At 57.1% G+C, this 20,366-nt stretch overlaps 1 protein-coding gene across 8 annotated transcripts in view; it reads right to left on the bottom strand.

Moving 5' to 3' along the window:
• Nucleotides 1–19,640, bottom strand: part of ATP2B4 (ATPase plasma membrane Ca2+ transporting 4) — a 33,844-nt gene extending 14,204 nt beyond the window's left edge. For 3 of the 8 annotated variants that reach the window (XM_072355949.1, XM_072355946.1, XM_072355953.1), the window contains exons 1-8: nucleotides 19,502–19,640; nucleotides 8,350–8,779; nucleotides 5,848–6,045; nucleotides 4,367–4,624; nucleotides 3,633–3,758; nucleotides 3,204–3,329; nucleotides 1,698–1,733; nucleotides 68–229 (exon numbers count right to left, since the gene is read on the bottom strand). In XM_072355949.1, the coding sequence (XP_072212050.1) occupies nucleotides 68–229; nucleotides 1,698–1,733; nucleotides 3,204–3,329; nucleotides 3,633–3,758; nucleotides 4,367–4,624; nucleotides 5,848–6,045; nucleotides 8,350–8,545 (1,102 nt within the window). In that variant the 5' untranslated portion in view covers nucleotides 8,546–8,779; nucleotides 19,502–19,640. Of the gene's footprint in view, nucleotides 1–67; nucleotides 230–1,697; nucleotides 1,734–3,203; nucleotides 3,330–3,632; nucleotides 3,759–4,366; nucleotides 4,625–5,847; nucleotides 6,046–8,349; nucleotides 8,780–19,268; nucleotides 19,401–19,501 lie in introns of those variants that run through there. The other 5 variants (XM_072355950.1, XM_072355947.1, XM_072355951.1 and 2 more) reach the window with 3 other exon arrangements.
• Between the last annotated feature and the right edge of the window lie 726 nt (nucleotides 19,641–20,366).

The raw sequence follows: 20,366 nt of genomic DNA, 5'->3' as shown, positions 1-20,366 counted from the left end.
TGGCAAGCAGGGGACAGCCCCCTCCCACTGTCCCACCTCCAGTGAGACCCCTGGGGTGATGGCTCACCTGCCTTCCCAATCTGGACTGCAAGGCGCGTCAGCTTCCCTTGGAGCACAGACTTCTCCTTCTTGGGCACCTTCACCTTCTTCTTCTCCTTCTCCTCATTTTCCACCCCTTCCTGGCTCTTCAAGGGTTGGATCTCTAAGGCCACACCATCCTGAGTTTTAGCTACAGTCCCAGGGCAAAATAAGACACCACGTGTGAATAGGAGAGAGACCAGGGAGACCTGCAGGACACCACTGAGAAATATGGTGGTGGGAAAGAGAAAACCCAGAGCACAAACCATTCTCCATGACACACATATCCGAGCACATGGAAATCTCTTGTCCTGGGGCCCTGTTGCCTCTCTATGGGGCAGTCTTGACATCTACCCCATGCCCCAGCCCCATGCAGGAAGGGTCCTGGGGCTGACGCTGGATATGGGTCACAGCAGTGCTGCCAGAGATCCCTAACCTGGCTACTGGGCACAGGGAGGACCAACCTCTCCCCAGCTGCTTCACACCCTGCAGCACAAGAAAAGCACGCTGGGTTTGCCCCAAAGCAGCTCCAGTGCACCAGCAGACCCCACCCCAGCTACAACACAGTGGGTCAAGCTTGCAGAGGACTTCTCTCTGCTCTGTACCCCTCTTCTGCAGTTTAATGCCCTTTTTAAAGCCCTTCTGGAGGTTCAGCAGGAATCCATTACATATAGGAGCACTGGAGAGGTGAAATGGAGGGGAACAGTTAAGACATTCCAAAGGAGTTGAAAGAGGAGTGAACCAGCTCCCACAATCCCAGCCCCAAGCTGTCCATTATGTTTTCAGGACCCAAGAAGGCCAGGCTTCCATCGCCCAGCTCCATGGCCTCCCCTCAGCTGAAAATCCCAGCTGGGTTGGGTGGCGTGGGGTTGGATGGTGGAGCAAAGGCTGAGAGCTGCTGGGCTGGGGGAGCAGCAGGACCACCCCACAGCAGCCCCAGGACCCATCCCCTCCTGGCAACCACTGCTCAATGGTCAGAGACAGCCCCAAGCTGCCCTGACACCTCCACAGTTACAACAACACGGACAAAACAAGCACCCAGACACATCTGGCAGGAAGGAGAGCAAAACTGCTGAGAGAAAAGAAAGAGAGAGAGAGAGGGGTGGAAAGAGAGGTGCAGAAATGGGCTTCCTCCACAGCCTGCAAAGAACAGGGTGAGAAACACCGGCGAGGAGACGCTCACGAAGTCGAGGCCATGGGAGGAGAGGGTGCAACCACCACACAGGCCGGGTCTCACGGGAGATTTATCCCAGGAGGATGTGACCCATGCCTCTTGCCCCACCATGCCAAAATACACACCCTGCAGGAAAGCAGCACAAATGCTTCAGAGCCACTAGGTCATGTCAATAGGGACTTGTTTTGCACCAAGGGATGCTGTGCCAGCAGTCTGAACTGCCAGGAAGAGGCCTGTCTTCCCTTCACAAAGACTGTGCCCCAAGCAGAGGCCATGGGGCATTGATCCCATTGTGCCGGAGCTGTGGGACCATTGCACCCTCTCCCAGGAAAACGAGGCGAGAGTCCCGCCAGAGCAGCAAAGAGCACAGACTCATGAGAAGAAGGAAGGAGGAATGCTTGGTAGTTAGTGTGGTGCTGGTTCAAAGGATGGAGAGGCTGGTTACCTTTGTTGCGATTTTCAGGGGCTCCGGTTTTTTTACCTGTTCAAAGAGAAAAAGGGTGCAGGGCTGAGCACACGGACCAGAGGGATAGGAAGGGTCAGCCCTCCTCCAAGGGGCTACACATACTGTTCCAGCAGCACCTACGCTGTGGGCTCACTGTCATCAGGCACTGAATGTGGGACCCCAGACAGCTCACCTCACCTGCCAGAGGCAATCCTGCACCCCAGCACAGCAAGGACCTGAAGCTCCACAGCACCCTGACCTCACTGCTTCAGACATCCCCAGCTGCAAAGCATCTGCTATAAACCCCACCAGAGCTCTGTAGGGTGCCAGGGCATCTCAGACCTCTGGGGAGAAGCCACAAGCAGAGCCTGATCTCTTCACAGCGCGAGATCATCCACACTCATCTCCCCCAACAATGGGCAGCACTACACAGCACAGATCACCCCATGTCTGCAGCAGGCAAGGTCCCCATTTTGGGGTGCCCTAGTGGGCCTCCATAATATGGGAAGTGCAGGGCTGCTGTTATCTAAACAAGCAGCATACAATGAAGGGGTTTAAAGACCAGAGACCTGGTTTCTCCCTCCCCCCCTTACCCTCAGCAGCACAGCAAGAGATGAGTCAGGGCAGTACTCTCCCAAGTTTTAGTCCCAAACTGAGGGCTGCAAGGTCCCAGCACTGAACACGTAGCTAGGTTTGCACTGGGATCAAGTGACATAGCATGAGGACAAGGAAAATAACCACCAAGCACCACACCTGGACCTCAAGCACTCTGCTGTTAGCTCCAACTGCTTTCTCTCTTTGTGATCCCATCTCCAAGCTGGGCTATGCCCTAGATGCCCCAGCCCAGATCACATCAACAAGAGCTTGGGATCCTTTGTGATAAAAAAGCACTGTGATGAAGCAGCAACACGGCAGAGATGAGACTGGAAAGAGCTCACATCGCAGCACAATTGGGGACATCTCAGCTGTTCCCTCTCCTCTTCCTCACCCACCAGGCACAGATCCCTCCTCACCCTCTTCTCATTTCCTGTGCTTTCACCTCATGGTCCAGACAACTCAGAGATGCCAACAGAAATCTTCAGCCAAGTCCTGATGGCACAGCATGGGCTGCTGGCATCTTGCAGGCAGTCAGAACTCACCCTCCAAACACAGGGTGGGTGATGAGCTCCCTACAAAGCACCACACAGCATCACCCCCAGTCCCATTCCCCTCTGGTCCGTGACTCCCACCCAGCCTCCAACACCAGGCTACAGCTAGCTGGACAAGAGAGATGGAGCTATGATTGAAAAGAGCCAGAGAGCTGAGATCTAAGTGCATAAAGGACTTTTCTCTTGCAGCACATCCTATATTGGCCTGAGAGCTCACCATACCTGTCTGTGTCACACGCAGTAACACACAACCACATCCCATTGCTGTGGATGGGGCTTGTCACACACTGGCAGGTGCTTCCCAGGGAAGGGAGAATGGCAACAGGTGGGAAGAAAAAGACTTAGGAAATCTCCTTACCTTTCTTCACCTTCTTTTCCTCATCTCCTTCTCCTGCACCCAACAGAGTGAAGATGATTCCTGTCTGGGAGTTGATTCCCACTGCAGTCACCACCATCCGCCCAGAGCCCTCCATCACATGGGTACCTGGCACAGCAGGAAGGCATGGTGAGAAGGGACGCAGTACAGAGCTCCCACTACCCCCAAAAACCCATGTCAGCTAAGGCTCTCTCCCTGGGTCATCTGCAGATACCACAGCAGCCCTTGTGACATGGGGATGAGGCAAAGGCCCTGCTGCCATTCCCGCATCTCTCATAGTACAAAGCTGCTCTAGGGCTGGGAGCCACAATTCAGCAGCAAAAAGATGGTCAAGACCCCATCCCAATCAATTCAGCAATTCTAAATGCCATGCTGACAGCTTTGGGACTTCAAATGGAGGAGCAGCCTCACCTGACAGCAGCATGGGGTCTTTTTCAAGTGATTTTTTGACTTGGTCGGACTCTCCAGTCAGTGAGCTCTCATCTATTTTCAGGTCATTTCCTTGGATCAGGATGCCGTCTGCTGGCAAGAGGTCACCTGGGAGAGGAGCAGAGAGAACGGTTGGTCCCAATCCAGACAGCTGCAGCATCCCTGTCTGCTGTACCCAAGGGAGAATTCTGTGTTAGAAAAAGGGCTCAGGAAACTTGTCCCAGCTTAAAGAAGTAAAGGCTAGGGATTAAGCACTGATCTCCAGTAGCTCACTGATGCGTAAAGGCACTAGTTTTTATGCCTTTCACTCCATCTGGCAGTGCATCCCTATGTTTGCTTTTAATGAATCAGCATCCCTTATTCCCAAAGTCTCAATGCATCCAAACCATTGCAGGAACATACAACTGCAGGGGCAGCAGAAAGCTCCAGGTAAAAATCAGCACCACACAAGAAAACCCTTGTTCCTGATGGGAGCTTCCGGGAACGAGTGCTGGGTGAGCAAGGAGCAGGGCCTGACTTCACCCAAGGGCTGCATCAGAACACCCCTTCTTGCTAGGGAAATGATCTCCAACACGGACACAGTCGGTGCTGGAGCAGCCCAAAGCCACATGCTGATCTCAGTCCCAATCACCCTGCTGGAGCTGCAGAGTTCCATCCCATTGCTCCCAACCTCCACGTGCCATGGAGCAGAATCGGGCCACCCTTGCCCCACTCACCGTACTTGATCTGTGCGATGTCTCCCACCACAATCTCTGCCACAGGGATCTGAATCACCTGCCCTTTGCGGATCACTGTGAACTTCTGCTCTTGCTCGATACGGCTCTGGAGGCCACGGAACTGCTTTTCTTTGCTCCAGTCATTGAAGGCGGTCACCAGCACCACGATGATGACTGAAAACAGGATGGCTGCCCCCTCGATCCAGCCAGCCTGTGCCTCGCCCTCATCTTCCACGCCACCTGATGACTGCCCACACACTGCCACCAGAGAGAAGAACGCGTTGTACAGAGGGGGACAAGGGAACTGCCTATGGCATGGCTCAGACACCATGGGGCATCACAGCTGTAAGGAGCACTGCCAGATCTGAGCTGCCAGAGAGGAGCTCTGTAGAGAAGGATCTGGGGGCCCTGGGGGCCACACAGGGTGATCATGAGCCCACAGCATGCTCTGGTGACCAAGAAAGCCAGTGGTTGATCAACAGCTGGCCAAAGGTTGACCATAAGCCCACAGCATGCCCTGGTGACCAAGAAGGTCAGTGGTACCCTTGCTGACCAACAGTTGACCATGTGCCATCAGTGTGCCTTGATGGCCAAGATGGCCAGCAGTCCCTGGGGCATATATATATATATATATATATATATATGTCACAGAGCATGGCCATCCTGGTGAGGGGCTGTCACAGCTCAGTGTGGGGAGGCCAGGAGGCCACAGCTGGAATGCTGTGCCCAGTGATGTGCTCCCATTTCCAGGCAGACACAAAACTTCTGGAGAGAGCCCAGCAGAGGGCGACAAATACAATTTTAAAGGGCCTGAAGCATCTCTGGTACGAGCGCCAGAGCTGTTCAGTCTGGAGGAGGAAGGCAGAGAGGGGAACCTCATCACTGTTTATAAGTATCCAGTATGGGAGTCGAGTTGATGGGGATGGACTCTTCAGTAGCGAGCAGCAATAGAAGAAGGGGGAATGGGCAATAACTGGAGTACATACAATTCCACGTTAACACGAGGAAGAACTACTTCACTGTCAGAGTGAAGGAGCACTGGAACAGGCTGCCCAGAGAGGTTGTGGAGTCTCCTTCTCTGGAAATATTCAGTATCCCTCTGGATGCCTACCTGTGCGACCTGCTGTAAGGAACCTGCTTCCGCAGGGAGGCTGGTCTGGATGACCTTTAGAGGTCCCTTCCAGGCCCTGTGACTGTGATCTGGGCAGGTGCTCATGAGCAGTCAGCCCCATCCCGCCAAACCACAAAATATCACATGGGTTGGGCCACCAGACCCCTGGTCTCTGAGCATTCATGGGGACCAGCAAGGAGCAGCTCTGAGCAAGGCTGCAGTGATGCTGCATCAAGACACCCATCGGTGCCCATCCCCCTTACATGGATGGGAGGGGAGAAGCCACCGTACCAAGAGCAAGCAGAAACAGAATGGCCCAAAGGCACTGCAGCTTACCCCGTGGGCCCCCTGATTTTGTCCCACCACTCACATTCATTGTCGCCACCTGGGGGATGGTAGAACGACAGCCCCAGAGAGATTATGGCTGCTATTTCCAAGATGATCAGGGTGACGTCCTGGAGTGCCTCCCACACTAACTGCAGGAACGTCTTGGCTTTCTTGGGAGGAATGAAGTTCTGGCCGAACACCTGCCTCCTCTTCTCCAGATCAGTTGGGTTCCCAGACAGACCTGGGGAGGGGACAGGGCAAGATGTGACCAAACAGCAGCGCAGCCACCACATCCCCTCCAGCTGAGCAGAGTACAGCTCCTGTGCAGCACAGGGAGGGACACCAGGGGCTCACAGAGCCATGCCAGTTGGCACTGGCCAGCTTGTTTACACACAGCATCAAATTAACTGTAAATCTGACAGGGGGAGCAGAGTCCGGAGCCACCTGAACCCTGTCAACTTCTGGGGAGCGGTGCTGAGAGCAGCTCCGGGCCAAGGTGGACCCTAACCCCATCCCCACACTCGGCACCATGCTCTCCACCTTAAGCACACCCCAGGGCCGCTGCCAGCTCCCAAAATGCAGCAGGAACGCAGCTGTAATGCCCAGCCCCTGCTGCACCCCGTGGAGGAAGCAGCAGGAGGAGCTCTGTGCGCCTTCCCACACGCACCCCTTCCCTGTGACTAACCCCTTGTTCCCACCCAGCAGTCAGAGCGGGATCTCCCAGCCCCGCGGCTTCACCCAGCCCTGCCCATGTGGTAGGGATGGAAAATCTCGCTAAGAGCCACGCTTGACTCATTGCAGCGTCACAGCTGGAGGCTGTGGGGCCCGGAGGGTGCACACGTGGATCCTCCAAACTTACCTGCAAGAGACTCCTCTACAACTGCCCCACATCCTCCTGAGGCAACAGGGCAGACAGAGTCCATCATCTTTCAGCTTTTTTCCTCTCCCTCTCTTTTATTTATTTTTTTTAGGAGTCGCAGCCCCCCCGGGAGAAGAGGTGTGTGCAAGACAGCTCCACAAAGCAGGAGGAAAGCAACAGAGCCATACTCCTCACTAGGAGCCCCCCAAAGCAGACTCCTTGCTGCAGCCTTAGAGTGGGGGCCAGGAGGAAGGAGGCAGCAGCTGCCAGAACTGCTCCGAGCACAGCGTGCCAGGCAGCATTTACTGACACCCAGCAAGAGATGCCCCGATTGGTGACTCAGCCATGCTCCTGTCCTGCTCCCTTTCTCCACCTCTGCCTGACTCAGGATGCCTGTCAGTAGGGATGTGGCTAGCACAGCTGCTACCATGCACGGGTAGAAAGGGAGCAGCTCACCTGCAAGTTCCCTCTGGAGTTCTGGGGGCCCTCGGATGCCTCTTAGGACAACAGAGAGAAGGCTTCCATACTGGAGACCCAGCACAGTGGGAACTGAGCACCCAACTCAGGTGTGAATAGACTGCAGCGCTCCTCCTGCAGCCTTAGCTCATAGGAAATCACCTTTCTATCCTCACCAAGCTCAGTAGGACAGACATCAAAGATCACCTCCGCACAAGGGGAGGACAGGAGCACACCTGAAGCATGGAATACAGGGATATGAACACAACCAACAGCCTTGTATGGAGGCAGGGGCTCAGGCCTGCAAGATGCCTTTGGGATCAAGCAGTGCCTGTTCCTTATGCAAGCTCTTTGGGTTCACTTCTTACCTCTCCACCCACTCCCAAAAGCGCACTCACCTTTTGGCATGGCCAAAATGCATTGTTTTGTGATCTGGACTTGGTATTTCCACTGGGACTCCCCTCCTCCTCTAATGACATCCCGGGATTGTCTGGACCTTCCTGGTCCAGCTCACAGCTGGGAAACACACTAACCCAGCTCACAGCACCGGCAAACCACGCAGCACAATCCCATACCCCTACAGGGCTGCATCCTGCCCACGCCATTCCCACAGCCCTCAGTGCTGCGATCAGGGCATTTCTCCCTTTGTGCCCCTTTCAAAACCATGGAAAAGGCTCAAAGCACAAACCTGCCCCATGCCACAGCACCACACGGAGGGCCCAAAAACTCCGCCCCACACGATGGGGGAAGGTGACATTCCAGTGACATCCTTCTACCACAACTTCCCAGAAGGCAGCCAGCACAAAACCCACCACTGCACTCTATCCTATGGGGCTCAGAACAACTCAGCCACATTCCCAACTCCTGCAGCTGCTTGAGAAGCCCTAAATCATTGGGAAGGAAGCACATCTCCCTGTCACCATCAGCACTTTGGGTTGAGATGCTCACATCACAAGAACAACTAACACCCCTTGCAGCCCCACTGTGAATCACTGAGTAAGGCCAGTGCCACATGTGGAGTGGCAGCAGGGCAAGGAGTAGAGCCTCAGCCCCATCAGCCACCCTTCATTCTTCAATACATTGCATCTCACAAAGCTCATGGCAGATGCGCAATGCAATGGGACCATGCCTGAAGCTCCACCAGCAGTCAAGTGAGCAGCATCATACTGGCTGCTTGAAAGCCCTCTGGCCTGAGCTCCACACGTCCCATCTGGCCAAGTAGCCACTTACCTTCAACCGGCGACGTCTTCAGCCTCTTGCAGACAGTCTGCACACTGCCATAGGAGTCGCTGATCCGGGCAACTGCCTCAGCGCTCCGCAGCTCCATGAGATTCCTGAGCTCCACCATGGAGCAACCAAAGTCCCCCTCATGGTTGCCTTCAGCAACTGAGTTCCCAGGGTGGTGGTCAGCCACGTTGTTTGTCATCTCACCAAGGACACAGCCACAAAGGTTTGCTTTTGAAGGGAGCTGGGGGTGGCCCCACAGATGTCCCTGTCCGTTGGGGTGGGCTGGGTGCAGTGGTACCTCTAACCAAGCCCGAGTCCTCCGGAGGAAGGTGTAAACAGGATGTGCATGTTACCGCGGAGGCAACCTTAGCAACGGCCGTCGTGCATCTCCTGCTGGAGGAGGAGGGCTCCCTGGATACCACAGCAACTGGAGCTGCAGAAAAGGACAGCAAAATTAGGAGATGGCCATGGGGAGGGCTGTGAAGAAACACATACCACAGGGACAGCAGATGGAAATAGGAGGTCATGGGGTTTGAGGATACACACCAGCCCTGCTTACTCTCCTGGCCTTGCATAACACTGGGATTTGGCTTTGTTCGAGCAAAACCCTGTGTTGAATGGAGCTGGGGGCAGGAAGGGCAGCCAGGTGGTTCTCCGCTCAGCCCACAGCTGGGCAGCCCAGAACGCACTCCCATTGAGTTGTGTTAAAAATACATCTCAGCAGTGGAAAGCAGCTGTTTCCTCCCTACACCGTGGTCCCTGGGCAGGAGTGCCTGGTGAGAGCAGGTACAGAAAGCATCCTCAGGTGTCTGACAGAAGGGGGCTCACAGCACCAAGCTGGTTTCTGATTGCTAGTAAGATCTGTCAGGAAACGACAGAAATTCACACATCTCTCCAGCACAGAAGCTTGTGCATTAAGGACATCTCTCAAAGCCCCAAAAGGCTGCTGGACAGATGATGGCTCAGTCCCACAGCATCCCCTCCCCTGGCATCAGGAGCAGGAAGAAGCAACACTGGTGGCAGCCTGGGAGATGGAGCAGGATAGCAGCACCACAAGGGCTAGGGGAAAGAATGGTCTTCTCCCCCAAGAAGGTACTCCTCTAGTTCTGCTCCCCTGCTCAGCTCCAGCACATGGTTTCAGCACAAGCATGCAGCCAAAGCCCCACAGAAGGAAAACACTCAATGCAAGCACATGCATGTGCCCAGCCCTTAGCAAACCCATCAGACAGGCACTGGAATAGCCCTGTACATCTCAGCATCATCCTCACACCAAACCAAGCCCAATGGCACAGCAGTTTGACAACCCAAAGGCAGCAGGACCTGCAAAAAGCAGCTCCCTCCTGCCCCACAGCCTAGCCCCCTCCTTCTGCCCTGGCAACTGCAGAGCTAGCAGCAGGCACCAACCAACCTGCAATGCCACATCACAGGAGGGTCCCATGCAAAGGCAGAGCTGTGCGGTGCCACCGCCGCTGTAGAGGTGCTGTGGCTCTGCCCTCTGCACCCACATAGCAGGGCAAGAACTGAAGCACCAGCACCCCATGGCTGAGAGGGTAAAGCTAATTCATACCACTGTGTTCAGCTCATAATTACCCCCTGTAGGAGCCCACAGGTGTTCAGTCCTGGCAGCAGCATTGGCCCCACGGACTCACTCCGCTGATCAGAAATAAAGAAGGACCTGGCCAGGACTAGGGATTCCCCAAAAGCCAACACCCTAACACAGCCCTCAGAGCTGCCCATCACTCTGTAATGAGTTTCCAGAGCCTCCAGACACTTGAGATGAAGGAGTGTTGTCCCAAGGGTCTCCTCTGCTGGAGGACAAGGCACTGGGTGCCTGCACCCTACAGAGCAAGAGAACACAGTTGTGATGGGAGAACACAGGTGGGGAGCCCAGACCAGCAGCACTGTGTCATCTCCCGAGCAGCGTCCCCAGACCAGACGCTGACGGCAGGAAGGACACCCAGGAACGGAGCTGAGGGAGCGAGCATGCAGGCGGCAGGGAAGAGGCAGCCGTGGAGCCGATGCAGTGCTGCAGGCAAACCTGCCCAGAATAATAAGCGGCTGCACTACACCTCCATCCTGGCCAGGAGAGCGGCTGCATGCCAGCACAGCCTCAGTACACAGCAATGGCACCAGGCAGAAAGTAACCACTGGCACAAGGGCAGGAGCCCATCTGCTGTCAGATGTGAGGAAAGGAAAGCAGGCAGCATGGAGGGGGACACGGCTGCGGGATGCAGACCCTACCCATGGGTACCAGAGCCAGGAGCAGCCCCACAACCACACAGCTTCTCCGTGGCACAAGCAGTGCAAGCACCCAGGGCTCACTGCTTCTTCCCCAAGGATGCAAAGCCAAGCTGCAACAAAAACTGTCTGCATGGCACCGGCTGGACAATTCCCACAGGACACCTTTATGCCAAGGCAACAGAGCTCTGCCTACAAGACAGGCAGCACTACAGCCCCAGTGTAACACAGCCTGCAGCTGGTGTTCATGCAGCAGGGATGCAGACCTGCATGGAGATCCCCATTCCTGTGCTGCCGAATGCCACTGCACACTCCTGGGACAGCAACAGCAGTGCTTCCCATGTCGTCCGCTCTGATTTAAGGCAAGCCCTCCTCACCTCTGTTTGGCATACTTGCCGAGAGCAGAGGGACAGCAAACACAAAGTCAGCCCAGCTGCTCCCAGTAGCCAAACCAGCCTGAGACAGCTGTTCCTTTACCCATGACAGATGGGGAAAATCAGCACTCCTGCTAAGCATCCTCCTGCATTATGCAGGAGAAAGCCAAGGTGAGGAGAAAAAGCCTCAGTTGGGGCAGGCAGGATGCAGCCCCCTGAGCAGACATCAGCCCCACTCACGGAGTTCCTCACCCCCACCCTCCCCACCCCTGACCCCCACAGCTGCCCTGTCCCAGCCTTGCTGAAGGGCATCTCCTCCCCAGTTTCAGCAACAGGGGCTAGAAATACTGCTCCTGGAGGTTGTAATGGAAAAGTCAATGTAAAGCTGTGGCAGAGATGCTGTTTACATTGCCAAACCAGGGAGAAAAAAGAAAAAAAAAAATTGAAAAAGCATCCAAGGAGAGAGCACAATGCTCCCCTGCTGCAGAACAACACTCCCCCCAGCACAGACCCCCACAGAGCCACATCCACTGTGATGAGAGGGGAGGGGGGACAGTTCCCTGGTCTGCAGCTCCTCAGCAGGGAGAGAATGCTGCAGGTGGGAGCTCCACATCCCACGTGGTCCCCAATCCTCCCCCCACCCTGAATCCGGCAAGGGAGCCCCAGGCCCCTCCCTGCACACTCACCAAATTGCAATGTGCCGATGGCAGCAGCTCTGCTTCTGCTTCCCAGCAACACCCATAGGCCACCTGCCCCTTGCTGTGCTTAACCCCTCCTGTGCTGAGACGCCCAGTCAGCCCCAAGGCATGTTAACCCATGCTGCAAAACACACACTCCATACAGGCAGTGCATGGCTCCCAGAGGGACACTGCCCACGGAATGTCAGCTCCTCACCTCTGCCCCCAGCCACAGCATCGTCTGCTGCTTTTGCTTCTGCCTTGGTGTGGGCTGCCAGAGCCCAAGGGAGGTGACAGCACCATGCAGTGTTTCTGCACAGGGAAACCCTGAGTGTCACTGACAGCCACCCAGCACATGGAGACCTGGGGCGTGTACATAGGAACAGCTCCAGCACTGATCGAAATGCAAGAGCCAAAGTCCAGTGCGGACTCTAACAAGTTGGCAAGTGCTCTTCTTTCCTTCGCTGTTGGGAGGAATCTCCCAGCCTTCATCTTGCAAAAGAGGGGCACTAAGCATGGCACAGGGGGTTCAGCTGCAGGAAGCAGCCAGTCCATCAGTACAGCTGAGCAGCAGCCTCTGCACACAGACTGCCACTGCACCACAGTGGTTCCACCAGCTGCTGCTGCTGCCTGGAACACAAGCTGCAGGGTCAGGAGGGACTCTGAGCCACTCCAGCCTGGGCTGCCCCACACCCAGAGCTGCCAGCAGTACATGCAGCACCCAGCACACAGACAATGTGTGCGAGCACAGGGCAGGGCTTGCAGCTCCCAGAGCTGTCACCCTGTTGTGTCCCCATGGCACTGTGCTGCTGGAACCACTGCCTGCCCACACAGTAGCCTGCTGCCCTCTCACATCTGGAGCAGCCCAGGATGAGCCATCACCAACCACTGCATCCCTGCCAGCACACTCACAAAATCTACAGTTGGGGAGACAGAAGATTTTTTTTCCCCACACGCCCAAGGTAACAATTAGCCCTTACAAAAAAGAGCATCGGACACACCACAGCAGCACACACCACACTCAGTTACTGCCACACAGTTCCCCAAAATCCACCATGCCCAGAGCAGGGCTCCTGCATCATGCATCCGTGTAACACAGCAGGACCAGGAGTCCTGCACTGGGGGCTCAGGAATGTGCGTATGCCACAGGGTTTTCCTGCAGTTGCAGGACACAGAGGAGAGGAATTTCAGGGGGGGTGGAAAAAAGAAAACGGAGGGAGTCTCCAGGCGAGCTGTCAAGGGGAATGTTTCCATCTAAGGCCTTGGTATTTCTCTCTCGGCGCCTGCACTAAATCACCCGAGCTCCTCTCATTATTCTTTTGTGCTTTACAAGGTAACATGGGCAGCAGGGTTGGTGGAGGAACATGGGAATGCACGCAAAGCAGCCCCTCCTGCGCCAGCAGCACCCAAAGCACCACCATGGGGCAGTATCTGCCTCAACACTGGGTGCTAGAATCCCTTGGCTCCGTAGCCCCACGGGCACAGGGACAGGGCAGGACAGCCTTTGTCTTCTGCTTCTCCATCCCACTCAGCACTAGGAAACAGGTTCCTCCTGCCCCAGCACCGCATGTGGCAATATGGCACCAGCAAGCCACCTGTTGGGCAACCCTTCACTCCTGTGGCTTTCCTCCCATTCAGATCCATCTGTTGGGCAGTTCCCTTGTGGTGAGAGGCAGACAGTTCTGACACGGCTGAGGTTTGGGCTCTAACTGCTCAGAAAGCAAAGCTCCCCACATTGCATTTCCTGAGTGCTCCCTGCAACGCAGCAGTATCCCAGGGCAGCACTGCTCCCCTGCACTGCACACCGCTGGGGGAACTGAGGCAGCCCCACCATCGCCCTACACAGGGAGCAGGCTAACAGCTCCACTTAAAATGAAACAAGAGCAGCAAGCAGGCACCGACCTGCAGAGCATGAGGGCATCTCACGGGCAAAACAACACCCAGAGAAGGAGAGCAATCAGCTGGGGCCACATGGGCACAGCCATGGTATTTTTAGCAGTATTACACAGGGACAGGGGATTCCTACCCTGAACATCCCTGGGGGCTTAAAATAGGCCCCAGCACTTCCTCCTGTGAGCAGAGGGATAAGCAGCGGTGCTGTGAGCACCCTGCCCCCCCCAGCACCCACGAGTGTGCACACAGCAGGGGTCTTGCAGCATCCCACACCGGTGGGACCAAATCCCCACCAGAGCAATGCTGCAGCACTGACCTGTGCCAGCACGATGCAATGCTTCTGCCTATACCGTCAGCATAAAGAGAAAGCGCAAACAAGAAATAAAATAGACACATTAAAATAAATAAATAAATAATCCTTCTTGATGACAGCAGGAGAAACTGAGGCAGGGGACAAAGCTCTTGGTGGACACCATGGGATGAGCAGAGCATGCCCCAAAACATGGGGTGCAACCCAGCACAGGAGACATCCAGCACTGGGAGCACAGAGATCTGTGCTAAGCCATTCCAGACTCTGAACAGACAGACGGGCTTTGAGGAGGGGCTCTGAGCCCCTCTCCCCATCCCAAAGGGTTATAAAGCAAAGCCGTCAGTAAGGAGCAAGAGGAAAAACACACCGCTCCCCAGCTGCTTACCGCTTCCCTTCCCAACATGCCCTGCTCCTGGGAAAGTGTAGGCTGTTTTCCATATATAACTGCAAACTGTTCCATGCAGTAAGAAGTCTAATTAAAGGGAATGAGGGAGAGAAGGAGAGATGCAGAGACCAAAAGGCAATATTTATATGAGGGAAGAAAGGCTGCAGCCCAGGCAGCAAATTAGACCCTTTGCAGTGCGAAGCTCTGTGTTATCATCGAGAGATCACAGCAAGGCAGAGTGGCAGCTTTGCGGAAGAGGCAAATCAGAGCCTGGAAAGCACATACCAATAAGTGAGAACCAGATGGGCCATGGGAGGGGCAGGGAAGGAACAGCCCACCCCAGCTCAGGATAACACACAATGCCACTGGGCTGTGCATTGGGGTCCCCATATCCTGTGGGGGGAGAAGAGCTACTGAAGCAAAACCACAGCAAAGAATGGTAAACTGATGTCTGGGGCAACCCTTCCTCCTGCATCCTCCACCCAGATGTGGGTGTCTTCCCTGCTCAGCCCACATGTCTGTGCCACAAAGCCCCCCTGGCAAGCTGTGCCCCTGTGAGCTCAAATCCAGCAACCAAACACAGCTCTGTGACCGCAGAGTCACACAAGGTGACAGCCAGGCACAGACCACTCTGTGCCCACCAGACCACAGCCAGCACCCACCCCCCACAGACATCCATAGCAGAGGGCTCCAGCCTGGGAACAGCAGTGAGAGGGCAGAAGACTGCTGCAGCAGCAGGCACAGAGCAGCCTGAAACAAAGCAGGCAGCTCCATGAGCTTGGCACTGGGGTGTACAAGGCATCCTTGTCCTCCCCCCACCTCTCTGCATGCAGACAGGCTCCAGACAGCCTTCTTGGCAGGAGGGTGTCAGGGGATGCTGCAGGGCTGAGGAACAGTGAGGCCACTCCGTGCAGGCAGCTGCATCCAGGGAAGAAGCAGGAGGAAGGGAGGATCCCTCAGCATCCTTTCCAAAGGGAAAAGGGTCATCCCCTGAAGCAAGCACGAGACAGAGTGGGAAGCACCACAAGCCCTGAGCAGCACAGCACAAGTTCCCCCTGCATTGCTGCAGCACGATCTGCAGCACCTCATGTGGATGTGATGCATTTCACGTCCAACTGCAGGAGCGAGAGGAACCCCCAGCTGCTGCCCTGCAGAGCAAAGGGCAGATGCTGCAGGGAAGAGAAACAAGGGGATGCCACCCACCTGCACCTCCAACCTGGTGCATGCAGATGCCTGGATGAGGTAACACCTGGGGGCACAGAGCATCCCAAACACATGGGAACCAGCAGTGGGATGAGGAAGGATTCCCCATGGGCTGCACAGTACAATGCTCTCTGACAAGGCAATGCTGCTGGAGTGCAGTCAGCTGCTTCGGCCCCTTTGCTTTTGGCTGCTCCCATTGGGATCAGCGTTACAAGCAACTCATCATTTTGGAAATAACATCTCACCCCTCCTCCCACAAATAAAACTCAAAAGACATCATTTAGCCAAGCTGAGTCCTGACACCTAAAAATAGCTGGCACCATCACCCTGCAGAGCACAGCCAGGCAACCTCATAGCTTGCAGCACAGCCTGGGACGCAGCAGCTTTGGGTCACGGAGACAGCCCATGCAACGTGGGGGGCAGCAGCAGCCCTGCAGTGCTTGACATGGAGACACATCTTCACAAACACACCCAGGACAGAGCACACAAACCACCAGGTGTTCAGGAACAGAACCATCCCCACGCCTGTCTTCGTATCCCACTGCTCACAGTGGTGACAGCCTGAGCAATGGCACGAGCACCAGAGCAGCTTTCCCACCATCAGCTGAAAGCTTCTGCGAGCTGCAGCCTGAGATCTGCTCGGAACAAATGAAGCACTCTGACAACCCAGGGTAATCCCTGAGCAGCTTTCAAGGAGGCGGGAAGAGGGAGACCAGCAGCAGGAGCAGCACTTGGCCAGCAGGAGGGCTTGGACAGGACATGGGCATTTCAGAGGGAGCAAACAGAAAGCCATGCACAAGCCCTGGGTGCAGAGCCAGTAGAAGGGAAGGGATAGCCAAGCTCAGGATCCCTAACGACCATCACAAGGAATCGCGATGAAAAATCAGACACCTTCTACCAGAAATCTGAGCCTGGAGCTGCAAATCTGACTGGCAAATCCAGCGTTCAAAGAGCAAAGGTCACAGGGAGCCCCAGCCAGACCCCCCAGTGGGGCTGAGCCATCCCACTGCTTCCCCCGGCCCCACCAGCTTATTTTTAGCCCAGGGAGAGCTGAAGCTTTGCTACGGGTTCCCAGTCAGAACAAGTCTGAATGGATCCTCTCAACTTCCAGCCAACCTCAGCACAGATCAGCACCTCTGCCAATGGAGGAGAAGATGCTGGGGTCAGGACCCACAGCACACAGCTCCTGTGTATGCCCCGCTCTGGGTGCTGCGCTGACCTTTCTGCATTCAAGGAGACAGCAGCAGACTGGGAGGTGGCAGATCTGCACGGACAGGAGACAGACAGCGCTGTGCCACGCGCAGGAGGGAGCAGGCAAGGATCCCTCCTCCCTCCCGGACAAACTCTTCCGGGTAGGGCTTCCGCCCACTGCTTTCCACATCCCAATCACTTCAGTAGGTGGGAATACACACGCTTTGAACATTAAAAATAATACAGGGACAGAGATTTTCACACAGCCTGTGGATGCCAGAGCTCTGCTGGTTCCCAGCCCACTGCCGACTCATCCCTGCCACGGAAGGAAAAGTTTCCCCGTCAGCACAAACCACTGCCAACCCTCCACACCCCGCACGCCACTCCAGGGTCCCCGCGTCCTTCTACATGTGCCACAGGGATGCTCGTGCCCCACAACCCACGCCTCCTGCAAGCAAAGCTCAGCAGCTCCCCAGGGCAGGACACCACACAGTCTTTACTTGGTGAGCTCATTGAGTGTCAGGGAGTCCCATCCCGGTGAATGACACAGGTGGATTGCACACCAGCAGTGTGCCATGCACTCCACAAGTGCCAAGCATTTCCATTTCCCCCCCCCCTTCCCTCCCCTTTTTCCAACTAACAAATATAGAAGTAGGGTTTATAAGACCATGGAAAACTCTATTACTCTTCTGCATTAAAGCCAAAAGCAACTCATTAAAACATCAAAGTAGGATGTCTCATCAGCTCAGGAAGCTCCAGCAGGAGGTGGCAGGGATGCGGCTCCCACACAGCCCCACACTGGGCATGAGGAGCCAGGAGCCCCAGGCTGGGGCTGCAACCCCTCCTTGCTGCAGGAGCTCTGCACACACCAATCCTGCAAGCAGGGATGCAGAGAGGTGCTCCATCCTACTTAAGCCCGAAGCTCAGAGCTACTTACCCCAGGAGTATCCCCATCACCACAACACCAGAAGCACAGGACTGATACCCATTGCCTCGGTGAGAGGAAATAGGGATGGGCTCCCTCTCCTTGCTCACCCAGACCCATTTATTTCCCCTTCCACGCACCAATTCTCCACCTGTACAACAGAAACGACACCACTGCCTCCATCCACCTCAACCAGCCATCAGGCAGCAGCATCCCATGCTCATGCCACATCCCTGGGATCCAATCCCAGAAGTCTCCAAAAAGGCAGAGGAATTTGGGAGGCAGCATCACCTCCATGCACTGCAGCAGCCACCCCTATGGATATGCATCCACCGCTTCAGCCACGCTGAGCAGCGCAGCTCCCAGATGGCTCAGAGAGCAGCACTGATTTGCAGAACACAACTGGGAGGGATCCAGGCTGGGGGGAGCCCCGGAGCTGCAGACGGGGAGCAGCCAGCAGCAGCAGCGTCTGCAGCACAGGGCAGCAGATCCCTGCGGGCTGCTCACAGCACTGCAGCAACAGGCGGTGGTAATGTTGTGAGCAAACTGTGCTCACGGCACAGCAAGGGGAAGTAAATGTTATGTACATGTATACTCACGCGGATATATTTATATATGCACAGATTAATTAAGAGAGAGAATCAGGGAGAAAGCAGGGAACCGAGGGAAGCTGAGAGGGTGCACGCAGCTCCCGGGGCACCGCAGCAGACAGGGAAGGCCTCGGGGAAGGGGGAATTCCTCACACCCGGCTCCACCCTGCTGCCTTCTGCCGCACAACAATGGCAGCGCGCAGCGGTCCCTCCCCACAGCCGCTCAGCCCGGGGCCGGAGCGCCGCACGAGCGGATACGGCGATGCTCAGCGGCGGGCGGCTCAGGGGAGGCTGCAGCCCGCGGGGCAGCGCTCGGGGAAGGATCGCGCTGGGCTGGGAGCGGGGAGAGGCGGGGGGTGTCAGCCCCTCTCGTTCGCTGCTTAACGATTCAGGTGCGTTTCGGCGTTCACACCGAGTGCAGCGGCTGCAGCCGCGCAGTCAACGCGAGCGGTTACCGGGAGCGCTGCGCCCATTTGGGGGGGGAATGCAGAGAGGTGCCCCGCCCCGCGGCGCAAACAGGTCTGCGAGCCGAGCACCCCCCCGCCCTCAGGTCTCCGGAGATAAGAGGACAATAACCCATTGTCCATCCCCTCGCTTCCTCCCCGCCCGCATGCAGAACGACCGGGAAGAGGGGGGCCATGCTGCCCCCGCGGCCCGGACCGTGCCCGCAGCCCCTGCCCCACCCAGCGCTGCCGCAGGCGGGGAGCGGCTCCTACCCCGGGCCGAGGAGGAGCCGCCCCTGCGGTACCTCCCGGCGCTGCCCTCGGGCTGCCGCAAGGCGCTCCCCCTCCGACCCCGCAGCCCGCGCTGCTCAGCCCTTCCCTCCGGCCACGGCCGCATCCACGAGCTGTGCCCGCCCCCCCCCCCCCCAACGCTGCTCTGCCACGCGGGAGCACCGCGCAACCCCCCCCCACTCCCCCAAGGGTTGTTCCCAAGGGCAGCAACAAGTGGTGGGCGGCTGTTACAGCCACAGCGCTCCCCCCCACCCCCGAGTTCGCACAGACCCGGGCTGTCACGGCCACCCCCCAAACCACTCCGCTCGCCGCGATCCGCTCGGACCCGGGAGATGCGCGTGGCCCCCACGCTCCCCAGATTCGGACGGGAGAAGAACTCCCCGTCTCCCCGCTCCCTCCCACCTGCTGCACCGGCCCCGTGCCTTCCTCCCAACCGACGTCCCCCCACTGTCTCCAACAGACGACCCCGCAGCAGCCGCAGCGTTATGGAAGGCGAAAGCCGCGCGCTCCTTCCGCGGGACGCTCCCCCCCAACGGAACCTCGAAGGCAGCACCGCCGCCTACGCCCGCCCCACCCAAGGGGGCACCCCGGGAACGAGCCCCTTCCCCCTCCCTCCGCCGCAGCCCCGCACTCACCGGCGCGGCGCCCCGTCCCGACTGTCGGCGGAGCCCCCGCGGGCGGCCATAAGGAGGGCGGCGGCGGCTGCAGAGCTAGCGGGAGAAAATGCTTGTCATGGCAACCCGCGCCGGGCCGGGCCTGCCGGGGGAGGGGCTGCCTTAAGGTGGCGGCCCGCCCCGTCCGCTGCTTAAGGGGGACGGGAGGCGGCGGGCGGGGCTGCGTCCCCTGTGGGGCGAGTGGCGGCTCGGGCGATATCGGTGCGCCCCGCGGGCGCTACTCCTCTAGCCCAGGAAGCACCGTCGAGTAGTACAGGTGAACCCCGGTGCTGGTACGTGTACATCCATACGTTATGGGCTTCCCCAGAAGCAGCCCCCACCACCACCCCCCGAGCAGTAGAGATGTACCCCTAGGAGGTGGGTGTCTGTGCAGTGTCACCCACGTGGAGCAGCTGCAAGCGGTGCACGCACCCGTGGGGACAGTGGACCCCCCTCCAAGCACGGTGGTCTGTGTGCCCCCCACCTCGAGCAGTACGTCCAGGGTGTGCAGCTGCAGGGCAGCATTGTGTGCACCCCTGGCTCTGTGGATCCTCCCTTGGGCGGTGCAGTGCACGCACCACCGAGCACTGTATGCACCATCCCCGGCACTGTGGGCACAGAGCAGTGCCTGCACCCCCACAACCTGTGTACCCCCTTCTGCACATGCTGCACCCGTGCTGTGGTGGTACAAATTCCCTCGAGCAGTGTGAGTTGCACCCCCATGGATGCATGCATCTGGGACGCCCCCCAGCTCCCCTGGCAGTGTGGTCACTGCAAAACAGGATGCACAAAAAGTCCTTCCTGCTCCGAGCATGGGGCACAAAATCTCTGGAGCAGAACTCGGGGT

Source organism: Excalfactoria chinensis, chromosome 23, assembly GCF_039878825.1.
Source record: "Excalfactoria chinensis isolate bCotChi1 chromosome 23, bCotChi1.hap2, whole genome shotgun sequence".
Lineage (NCBI taxonomy): Eukaryota > Metazoa > Chordata > Aves > Galliformes > Phasianidae > Excalfactoria > Excalfactoria chinensis.
The sequence above is the reverse complement of the archived record's forward strand: the minus strand, read 5'-3'. Positions and strand labels throughout refer to the sequence as shown.